The sequence below is a fragment of the Taurulus bubalis genome, assembly GCF_910589615.1.
Source record: "Taurulus bubalis genome assembly, chromosome: 9".
NCBI classification, from domain to species: domain Eukaryota; kingdom Metazoa; phylum Chordata; class Actinopteri; order Perciformes; family Cottidae; genus Taurulus; species Taurulus bubalis.
The window spans coordinates 27,131,391-27,143,645 of NC_136597.1; the positions used below are offsets into that span (position 1 = coordinate 27,131,391).

The 12,255-nt window shown below is 46.5% G+C and overlaps 1 protein-coding gene across 1 annotated transcript in view; it reads right to left on the reverse strand.

Annotated features, from left to right (window-relative positions):
- Positions 1–9,389: 9,389 nt before the first annotated feature.
- Positions 9,390–12,255, reverse strand: part of poc1b (POC1 centriolar protein B) — a gene marked incomplete at both ends in the record, with an annotated part of 13,987 nt that continues 11,121 nt past the window's right edge. Inside the window, one exon of the mRNA XM_079223431.1 lies at positions 9,390–9,461. Within this exon, the coding sequence (XP_079079557.1) occupies positions 9,390–9,461 (72 nt within the window). The remainder of the gene's footprint in view (positions 9,462–12,255) is intronic.

Sequence of the window (12,255 nt, forward strand, 5' to 3'; positions counted from 1 at the left end):
AGGAGAGGAAAGGAGAAGAGAAGAGAGGAGAAGAGAAGAGAGGAGAGGAGATGAGAGGAGAGGAGAGGAGAGGAGAGGAGAGCAGAGGAGAGGAGAGGAGAGGAAAGGAGAGGAGAGGAAAGGAGAGGAAAGGAGAAGAGAGGAGGAGAGAGGAGAGCAGAGGAGAGGAGAGGAAAGGAGAGGAAAGGAAAGGAGAGGAGACCAAAGGAGAGGAGAGCATAGGAGAGGAGAGGAAAGGAGAGGAGAGCAGAGGAGAGGAGAGGAAAGGAGAGCAAAGGAGAGGAGAGCAGAAGAGAGGAAAGGAGAGGAGAGCAAAGGAGAGGAGAGCAAAGGAAAGGAGAGGAGATCAGAGGAGAGGAGAGGAAAGGAGAGGAGAGCAGAGGAGAGGAGAGCAGAGGAGAGGAGAGGAGAGCAAAGGAGAGGAGAGCAGAGGAGAGGAGAGGAAAGGAGAGGAGAGCAGAGGAGAGGAGAGGAAAGGAGAGGAGAGCAAAGGAGAGGAGAGCAGAGGAGAGGAAAGGAGAGGAAAGGAGAGGAGAGCAAAGGAGAGGAGAGCAAAGGAAAGGAGAGGAGATCAGAGGAGAGGAAAGGAGAGGAGAGCAGAGGAGAGCAGAGGAGAGGAGAGGAAAGGAGAGGAGAGGAAAGGAGAGGAGAGCAAAGGAGAGGAGAGGAAAGGAGAGGAGAGCAAAGGAGAGGAGAGGAAAGGAGAGGAGAGGAAAGGAGAGGAGAGGAAAGGAGAGGAGAGCAGAGGAGAGGAGAGGAAAGGAGAGGAAAGGAGAGGAGAGCAGAGGAGAGGAGAGGAGAGGAAAGGAGAGCAAAGGAGAGGAGAGGAAAGGAGAGGAGAGCAGAGGAGAGGAGAGGAAAGGAGAGGAGAGCAAAGGAGAGGAGAGGAGAGGAGAGGAAAGGAGAGCAGAGGAGAGGAGAGGAAAGGAGAGGAGAGCAAAGGAGAGGACAGGAAAGGAGAGGAGAGCAAAGGAGAGGAGAGGAGAGGAGAGGAGAGCAGAGGAGAGGAGAGGAAAGGAGAGGAGAGCAAAGGAGAGGAGAGGAGAGGAGAGGAAAGGAGAGCAGAGGAGAGGAGAGGAAAGGAGAGGAGAGCAAAGGAGAGGACAGGAAAGGAGAGGAGAGCAAAGGAGAGGAGAGGTGTGGAGGACCGGCTGCGGGCGCACAAGGTAAAGTGAATGCAGGCCGACAATTTGGGTCATCGAGGCAGACACACACACACACACACACACACACACACACACACACACACATAGTCACAGACACAGACACAGACACACACACACACACACACACACACACACACACACACATAGTCACAGACACACACACACAGTCACACATACACACAAACAGACGCACACAGACACACACACAGTCACAGACACACACGCGCACACACACACACACAGTCACACACACACAGATGCACATAGACACACACGCGCACACACACAGACGCACACAGACACACACACACACACACAGTCACAGTCTCACACACACACACACGCACACATACACACACACACACACGCACACACGCACACATACACACACACAGACGCACACAGACACACACACAGACACACACGCGCACACACACAGTCACACACACACACAGACACAGACACACACACAGACGCACATAGACACAGACACACACGCACACACACAGACGCACACACAGACACACACACACACACACAGACGCACACACACACACACAGTCAGACGCACACACACACACAGACGCATACACACACAGTCAGACGCACACACACAGACACACATAGACACAGACACACACGCACACACACAGACGCACACAGACACACACAGACAGACGCACACACACACATACACACACAGACAGACGCACACAGACACACACACACAGAGAGACGCACACAGACACACACACACACACACACACACACAGACACACACACACACACACACACAGACACACACACACACAGACACACACACACACACACACACAGACACACACACACACACACAGAACAGGGTGATTTTCTTTCCCTGAGCTGGAACTTTCTGTTCTTTCTTTCTTTACGTCTCCTGTGAGTCGGCCGCTCTGGTGCCTCTGGTTCCTCTGGTGCCTCTGGTGCCTCTGGTTCCTCTGGTGCCTCTGGTGCCTCTGGTGCCTCTGGTTCCTCTGGTGCCTCTGGTGCCTCTGGTTCCTCTGGTTCCTCTGGTGCCTCTGGTTCCTCTGGTGCCTCTGGTTCCTCTGGTGCCTCTGGTGCCTCTGGTTCCTCTGGTTCCTCTGGTTCCTCTGGTGCCTCTGGTGCCTCTGGTGCCTCTGGTGCCTCTGGTTCCTCTGGTTCCTCTGGTGTCATCACTCCCCTTCCTGCTCCTCTACACTTCCTCTTTCCACTTCCACTTTTCCCTCGGCTACGTGCCGAGCGGCAGCGGAGAGGACGCCTGACTGACTCCGCACCTCGGTGTTTGTGATTGATGCCTCTTGTTTTTGTCATGGGAACAAAGACAAATTTAGAAAGTTGCACAAACACATCCTTGGCGCTATGATGCATGATGTGAAAGTTAAGCTACTTGGCCCTGCAAACATTTCCATGTTGGGGTAGCTAGTCAGGATTACTCAAATTCTACACGAGGCATTCACCAAAAGAAAAGGGCGACCCACACACCACTGTGTGTGTTGAACCAGTCTGACCAGTGTCAGCGATGATGGTTTACGCCTCCAGCTTTGAGCTAACGTTCTTTAAAAAAGGACTTTTGAATGGATTGGCACAGCAGTGGTTCATGAGGGGAAAAAAGTCTCTTGTTAGCGAAGGAAATGAGAAGTTCAGAAACTAATATCCCAACCAGAGGTTTTTTTTCTTTCCCCCTTCGGTTTCTTTCCCACCAAAGTCTCAAGTGGAGGCGAATCCTTTCACGGCGAGGAAGTGAATGAGCGTCATTGTGGCTTTGCTTGGGATTAGCCCATTTTAAAGCCCCTGAGTAAGATTTACCCACAGTATTCACATTTTAATGGACATTCCCACCCACACATGCTAGGCCAAAATCAAAAAAAAGAATCCGTGGCAATGAAATAAGGCTGCAGCGGGCTTAATGTCAAGGTTCATTGACCTCGCCCAAAGTGTGAGTATTGTGCGACTACAATGAGCAGTATTGACGTGATTGAAACAGGGGGGAACCCAGATAGATTTGTACCCGTTAGCTTGAGCGAGCACGGACAAACAAAACGTAGACGCCGAGCAAACGTGACTCTTAAAGGCCGACGCCGTCATTCAGGGGTAGCAGGTCCGACGCGGTCGGACCGTCGGCTTTCAACCACAGACATGCGGACGCATTGTTGTGGAAACAATGCAGCGGCGCTCTCTTACATTTCAGTTCGGAGCTTTACATGAAAAGCTAAAAGAGCAGAAAGAAGCTGAACGCATGCAATATCATCCGGGTTGTTATCGTCTTAACTGGGATCAATGGTGAACTTTTTCTTCCCGTTATCCCCACACTTAAGCATTAGAATTATTTTACAACATAAAATAATCTAAATGTGATTGTTTGATTTTAATGCGTTCTCATTGCGTTGGTCAAGCAATCTGTGGACGGTGAAAACAAGTACCGTGTACCGTAAACCTTCGGTCAGTGTCCCCATAAGCTCCCTGCTGTAGCCAGCTGGCGCTCATGCTAGTTCCCCGCTAACTTCCGCTAGCTCGCCGCTAGCTCCCCGACAACCACCGAAGGTAGCGCGACCAGCCCCGGCTCGGTACCCGACTTGGGCAGAGGAGACGCGGACAGTAGCAGCAGCAGCAGCAGCAGCGGGGAGCTAGCAGCAGAGCTAGCAGTAGCGCTAGCAGCAGCACTAGCAGCAGCACTAGCTCAGCTTGCTACAAAGGGACACTGACTGGAGGTAGGAGCGGCTTGTAACACGACTTTTACGGTATTTTAAAATAAGAGAATAGAAAACATTACAAAACATTGATGAATCCCAGAAATGAATTGGGTACTGACAATAACAACCAGTTGTAGGTATGAACAAAATGAAAATGACATATGTGCTAGCATGGCTGCAACCCGGCGGGCTATTTCTGTGCCGTATAAAAATCCAATAAAAGGTCTAGTGAGTTGGATCTGGCGGCACCTAGTGGTGAGGTTTACCACTGCAACGAACTGAAACTTCTACCGCGTTTAAAAAAGGAAACCGCGGTGGCCAACGCGATACCACAAGAAGGACACGATCTAGAGCCGGTGCTTGGTTCGTCTGTAGAAACATGGCGGCCGGACAGAAAATGTAATCATCTTTTGAATGCCAAAGTTGATGCCTGGGCTTTCGCTACAGATTCACTTCCTTCTTCCAAAACAGTGATGAAGAGTAAACGCCAGGAATCGAGCTTTCATGAGAAGTCTTCACTGCAAACTAATCAGAGCACACACTTTTAAAAGAGAGCATTTAAAAGCTTTTTTTGTTGGTTATCTTACGTGTCAGCAACCTCTTTTAACCAAAAACACAGTTCACTCGTTCACTGCCGAGCCCGTTGGTAACCAGGACTCTAGATAAATGAAGTTATCCACACAAGCATCGGTGTGAACGCTACGTGATTTAATTAGCAGTCAGTTCCACTTCGCTAAACGAGAAGCAGCACTGGATGAGATGAGAGGCTAATAAACAAACGGCCGCTAGCTAACGGAGAGCTATTCCTGTCTCCGTCGTGGCTTTGGGAACTGCTTGATTGGCAGCTGGAGCGGCGGGGGGGTTAGAGGTCATGCTGCGTCTCTGCCCTTCACCATACAGGCAGGAGGGAGCGGCCCTGGGGCCCCGACAGCCACGGGGGGCCCCGACAGCCACGGGGGGCCCCGACAGCCACGGGGGGCCTTTGTGGTCCGCCATCACGGGTCCTGCAGCACCGAGCCGCCTCACAGCCTCCCGCCAGAGACGGACAACCAGCCGGCTTATTGGTCCACGTGGGTGTCCAGATATCTGTGTGTGTGTGTGTGTGTGTGTGTGTGTGTGTGTGTGTGTGTGTGTGTGTCTTTTGTTTTTGTTCTGAAACAATTTGCTCGAGGAAATTCGAGGAACTCAGTTATGGATTGTCGATGCTAAAGCTCACGACATGAGGTTCCATTCAGTCACATTGCGATGCATCCAAGCTCCGTTCAGTAAAAATGAAATTGTAACGTTATTGTGATGCGTTCAAATGCGAGAAATACAGTTGTTTGAAGGAGACGCTAACGTTAGCTTCAGTTGAGTTTGTGAGTTTCTGCTTTTCATTACTTCAGAAAGGTTTCTTTTGGTTTTTATATATTTGGTTTTACTGTAATTAGTTTTATAGTTTTAGCGAGGGTATGATGTCTCAGAAGTATGGCGCTGCATATACATAGTTTAATATTTAATCTTAGCATAGCTACACGTCCTAAAATGTCAATTGTTCAGTTTCTGCGGTTCGACTTCACGAGAGTTGATCTATACTTTTAGTAGTTTTTTAAGCTGACATTACCGCTTCAGTTTAGTTTTATTTCATGAAGGATATCATTTATATTTAGTTTTAGTTCATTAACAATATTTTTCCCAGCTTATTCTTATTATAGTTTCAGTTTAAATGTACTATAATAACCCTGGTTTGGGAGACTGTTTACTGCAATGTTCAGCCATGTCAGACTCCAGCTGCAGCTCAAGATTGATCCGACTGAGAGAAATGCAGCACATGAAGTGTCACTTCCTCTTCCATCGTGTTCATATTCACACTGGTTGTCCCACATATCGCTCTCATCATGTTGGTGCCACCCGGACTACTTGAGAAGAGACACTTAGAATCATCACCGTGCCTCAAGTCGGCAGATTGTCCAACAGAGAGCAGAAAACTAAAATATTGGCAGAAAATTGACGGTCACAGCGTCCGTGACAAACTCTTGACGGTTGGTTTGTCCTCCTGGTTTTGATCCTCATCCTCTCTGACGCTTTACTCTGGCGGGGTCGGACCAGACCTCACGCTGGAGGAGCCGCATCGGGCCGACGTCCGCTGTGAAGACCGTACGCATCAAACGATGGGACGCATGAGGACCGATGATAGCTGTCCGGAGAGCAAGAGGCTCCATGTAGAGAGAGAGTGTGTGTGTGTGTGTGTGAGAGCTGGTATTCACGGAAACTGTAGTCGACAGCAGACACACTGAAAATACAAATATAAATGCAGCTTTTTCTAAAAATCTGTGTGCATGTGATCAACCTCTGATAATAGTATAAATTATGAGAGAGATAAAAGACGTCATCGGCTTTCAATAGTAAACATATTGTTTTTAAATGTCTGGCTTTTATTTTGAAGATATGCATCAGGAAAAAAAATAAGATTGCCTATTCCCTCTGGCTTTTATGTTGAAGGCTGCAACAAGCTGCGATTTACGTTAACGAGGAAGTTATATGCTGTAGGTTTGTGTGAAAGACTTTTATTATGAAAGACTTGGTTAGATTTAGTGTTGTGCATTCCTACTGGCTTTTATTTTGAAGGTTATGATCAAACGTTCTGTCACTTTAAACCAAATGACTGACTTATTTTGAAGATAGCATCAGGATAATAAAAAAACGATTGCCTATTTGTTCTGTCTTTTATTTTGAAGGCTGCGATTTACGTTGACATCAACTAGGAAGTTATATGCTTTAAGTTTGTGTGAAAGACTTGATTAGATTTAGTGTTGTGCATTTCTACTGGCTTTTATTTTGAAGGTTATAATCAAACGTTCTGTCAGTTTAAACCAAATGACAGACTTTTATTTTGAAGATACATCAATGGAACGGCACTGTTGCGTTCCAGCTATACGACAGACTTTAAATCACATTTCAGAGGTGTATGATTTAGATATTTTTATAGAGAGAATAGCAATTATTTAGTCCATGGGAGAAAAAAAAAAATTGCGATCCAGGAGACAGCTGATTTTACAGAAAGCTTGTGGTGTTGGTGTCATACCTGACCCATTTTCAGTCTGTTTTTAAAGGTGTTGTGTTAATATTTCCACCACTTTAGTGACCGATCAGACACAGCGTGACCCACAATCAGTTCCTGCAAACCTTTAAGCTGCAGATCTCCGTTTCTCCTCTGATGTTGAACAACATTGAAGGATTTGTTCTCGATTAATTTGTCTGCAGTTTTAAACAGAAGCTGTAAACTGGTAAGCCTGCATACTATGTGCTTTTAGAAAGAAAAACAAAACACACAGAGATTAGCAATTAAGTGATTAATCCAAATTCAGCCCCACCTGTCCAGCAGAAACATTGCCAGCAGCCAGACTGTTGACGATTCCCAGTACAGATCAGTCAAAAGGTCCTAAGTGAGTTGTGTTGGGATCAGAGGTAGAGACACACTCTGGGTTGTGGAGACGACGGTAAAGGTGAGCAGAGTGGGTGGTGTAGCAGGAGAATCTGCTTTCTGTATTTCTGGGGAGGAGAGGAGCTGGCAGAGGAGATGCTTCATTCTTTTTGGTCACCTTTTTGACATTCCCGCTCTCACCCACCTTCTCTAACGTCAAATCCAGGTTTTTATGTCGCCGTTCAATAATCTAAATACCACAAGGGATGGTTACACCAGATCCTGTGTGTGTTGCTAACATACCTTGTTGAACAAGAGGCCGTCCAGGTTGGTTGTGTGCATGTCTCAGCCTTGGTGGTTTCAACATGACATGTTTTATAGTTGAGTTGCTCCTTTGAAGAGTCTTTTAAGAACGCTAAGAGTTCTCAGCAGGTCCAACAAGGTGATTCGTGTGTCCAAAGTCACAGGATGCAACGTGTTTGACCTCCATGACCTCGACTACTGGGTCCATGCAGTCTTAATTTACAATCATCAAAAGCATTAGCCAATTACAAACTAACTAACTAATTGACCAAACTGCGGAAAAAATAAACGTTTTTTGGTATAATCTACCGCCATGGCTTCGGCCGAAAGTTGACTTTATAGTCATCTTTGTCGTGGTTTTTTTGGACTAGATTCAAACAGGCATGAAGAAGAAAAAAAAGGACTGCCACAAGAAGACTACAAGAAAAACGTGCAGCAGCTCCAGGAGACGGACTTTTAGCTAGCAAAGAACCAGCTGGAGCAAACTGCTAGCGCCGGCGGGTCGAGTCCTGGCTTCCTGCCAGAACAGAAAACGTTCTGTTGCAGGGGTTACTGGGGTTAGACCCATGAGCCACTGGGGGTTGTTGGTTCATTGCACAAAAGGACGTAACCGCATGCCCCCCCAAACTTGGTCTCTTTTTTTGGGGTTGTTTTTCTCGTTTCAGCCCCTTTGAGAAATCCAATGAAGAAACTATGCAATCGAACACAAACTACAGTACAAGTCGACGTGATTGAGCTTTCCCTCTTTGCCCTCTTAACGCTGTACCGACTCACCGTCGCCTCTCGAGGTTACAAGTGGTATTACAAGACGATCGGGTCGGGGCGAGCTGGTTTACGCAACAAAATACAGAGCCATCTTTGACATAATAATAAGGTAATAATAATAAAGTTGGTTCATTTTATGATGTAAAATTGTTTATACGTTGCCCTTTTAACTGGCACAGTAGGTCACAACGGGTTAATTCCTGGTTATCTTTCCGGTCTTATTCTGCAGCCTGAAAAAACTCTTCCAGCCGCCTTCAGGTGCGTTGGGGAGTGTTTGTGTTGGTGGTCACAGACCGGTATTCCACGGCATATTGTATTCATGTGTTATTTTTAAAAAAAGGAGGGAGACTTTGCAGAGGAGGGAAAAATACTCCAGAGGTAGGAGAGGTCCAACTGAGGGGGAAACTTCTCAGAACCGGACGTAAAACTTTGAGAGACACGAGGAAAACATTTCAAACAGTGGATTCCTTCATGTCGTTTTCACGGTACCACCTCCACAAGGTCCGGGGGCCAAACAGGCCGAACCCACAAGCCCACTGGTGCCGGAAACAGGTGGATCAACAGACGGCCCTTCCCCAACACCGAGGCTTTTATGTTCTACAATGATTGGTGGGAAAAGAGGAAATGTGGAGGATCATCAAGTCCAACTGCTTCAGAACGTAGAAGACATTGGGAGGAGAGTTTGAATGAGAAGGACCTCTTTGTCTGCAAGATTACTGGATTGGTTAAAACCACATTGGAACCAGAAGGTCCCGACCTGCTCATTGCGTTCTAGTTGCACATTTTGGATACGATTAAAACGCTCAAAGCATGTTTTGTCTCTCTCGCCTCCGTCACGCACATTCGACCGCCGATGAGAAGATCCAGTAAAGACGCCACTCGAATTCAAAGGGGGGAACATTCGGAGTAACCGGATTCCTGAGATCCAATCGGTGCGTGTCCAATTCAGGAACATCACTGTATCACTTGTTGACCTCTTTGTCAATTGGCCTCACATGGTCCAGTCCAAACTTAGCTCCTCCTGGTGTGCGAGGCAACAGATTACCGGATGTTTCCCGACGAGGGCCGGCGGCTCTCGGCCTCGGCTCCATCGGAGAGCAGCCAAGGGACTTTCTAAGAATACCGGACTGGAGAGAGGGATGTGAAACGGGGTGACTTCCTTTCATTAGGCTCGCTTAAGTGCTTAAATATAGCCGGTCACATGGGGACCGGCTGCACAAAAAGGTGGCATGTGGACATGTACAGGAAAAGAACAGCGGCGGGTTCGGCGGGAGGACATTCACGCTCACTTTGTTCCATTTGCACAGATGATTTCCATCCAATAGGCTCTTGAATACATTATCTTTATTTATTCATAGTGAATTCATTTGAGGATGTCATAGATGGTTTTTAGCCTTTTTGGAGGTGTCAGTGCTGTCCTGTGGTTGATTTTGAGCCTTTTGAGGCTTTATTTTGTTATTTTGTTCCAATTTAAACCCTTTATATACTTTATTTGCCTTTTTGCAAAGGATTTTTTTTTTGATAATTTTTAACACGGAGTCAATTCTTTTTTCAAATTGTGAAGCCACTTGTGACATTTGTTCCTCGAAATAAATAGGTCCGTACTATTTGATTGGAAACTGGTTTCAGGCTGCAATCTAGGAAACCAGTATTACCACAAAGCGTAATTTGTCATTAATAAAAAGTGATTTAGAGCTTTTTTTCTGTCTTGCCCTGCAAGAGAATGATGCTGTTTTACACTACAAGCTCAAAGAAATGCAGTATCATCCCATGCTGCAGGAACTGCTTTGTCATGGAAGACACATTCCTCCCACAGCGCCTCAAACATTAACTTCCATTAATCAACACATTGAACTGAATGACCAACCCCACATTGAAGCCCTCTGAATTAAACGCCACTCTAGTGGGACAAAAACAAAAGTCACTCATTAAAAATCGCTCCACAAATTCGGCTAACTGACACCTTTTTAAAAGCATCTTTCATTAATGTATAACATTCTTTACTCGCGTGTGAACTTTCGAGCAATGCTGTCGTGACGAGCGGCCTCCTGCGACCCGGACCCTTCACAAGTCGTTCTGTTCCTCTGAATGCCGGTTACATAACGCCGCTGAGAGACAAGCTACTGTTCACAGGAACAATGGACATGGCTGGAACACATGCATACGGGGAAATACACGAAAAAAGTTTTGGTGCCAAGTAATAATTTACCATTTACGGTAAAACTGAACTAGCGTAAAAGTCGTGTTACACGCCGCTCCTACCTCCGGTCAGTGTCCCCGCTGTACTAAGCTAGCTAGCGCTGCTGCTAGCACTGCTGCTAGCGCTGCTGCTACTGCTACTGCCCTCTGTCCAAGTCGGGTGTCGAGCCGGGCCTGGTCTCGCTACCTTCGGTGGTTGTCGGGGAGCTAGCGGAGAGCTAGCGGAGCGTTAGTGGAAGGCAGCGGGGAACTAGTGGAGCGCTAGCAGGAGCGCTAGCTGGCTACAGCGGGGAGCTAAAGGGGACACTGACCGAAGGTAGTAGCGGCTTGTAACCCGACTTTTACGGTAAAAAGACACTCAGGATGTGTGTTGGGGAAATGAATGTGTTGCCATATGGAGGGCTTAGGTGTATGTAGGACAGCAGGAGGTTAATCTCTCTGTGTAATCTTGACACATATCCAAGCATAAGCATGACTCACATCCTTTTTATCCCTGAGAAACCCAAGCCGGGGATTAGTGGACAGGTAAACAACTCGGGGAGAGAAAAGAAGAGAGAACGGACCGACGGTGGTTTGAGAAGTCCTGTTCAGTGTCTGCTGCCAATTCAGAGGAGGACGGTGCAACAACTACAACAAAGGATGCACAGAAACATCAGAATGTCACTAAAGAGAAAGCTGGCGGACGCTTTTAAAACAACGAACTCTGCGGCGGCTCTCAGGAGAAAAAAAAATGGCCAGAACAGGCGGGTTTCCCTCGGGGGAGATTGGACTTGAGCCGCATAGCCACACAAATGCCTGCTAATCTGCTTTAGCACTTAAGCTAATACCAAGAGGACTGCAAAGCACCTGTGGGAAACTAATGTTTTGCCATCCAGAATAACCCCACTGCTAATTTCTAATTGTAAAACAACGTGAAACAATGCGAGCTCAAGGCCCGCCCCTAATCCCCCCCGAATGCTTCCCCGTGTTCCCACACATACCAAACACTTAAGCGCCTTTTATTAAAACAAGAAGATTACGTCTGAAGCTTGACAAACTTAAAAAAAAATATATATGAATGCAACAAAATGCTAACTAACTAAATATGTTTGCATGGAGACAACAATCGCCTAAATATAGACCAAAGAAAAAGCATTTCTTTGGTTTAGAAGTTTAGAAGATCAAGACAAACAAAGAGGCTTAGAATAAAGATCCTCAATATTTTATTAAAAACATTCATATAATGATGCATAAGCTGAGCTACTTTAAAAGGGCTTAAAGGGTGAAAGAGATGGAAATAGGTGGTGAACGCAGGGCCAGTGTGTGGGATCTGGTGACATCTAGTGGCGAGGTGGCAGATTGCAACCAGCGGATGTGAAAAACACACAACCCAGACTGTTTTTTTTCCTACTTCCTTGTTGCGTTTTCGACTCTGCAGGCTTCTGTGATGGTGGGAGGTTTCTTCGACTGCGTCACACGCCTTCGTCAGAGCTTCATGCACATTTTAATACCCAGCATGCCCCAAACTAATGGTGAACAGACATGAAGATTATAACTTTTACATGTTTGATTTTTCATTATCTTTACAAAGAGGGGTCTTATAACTCTGTAGGTCTTGCTCGTATCATGCTGGTTGTTCATAGTTGATACAAATATGTTATAAAAGTGAGTTATTTGAAAATATAATTGTTAATTATGAAGAAGAGCAGATTAGATGTGGAAAAGAAAG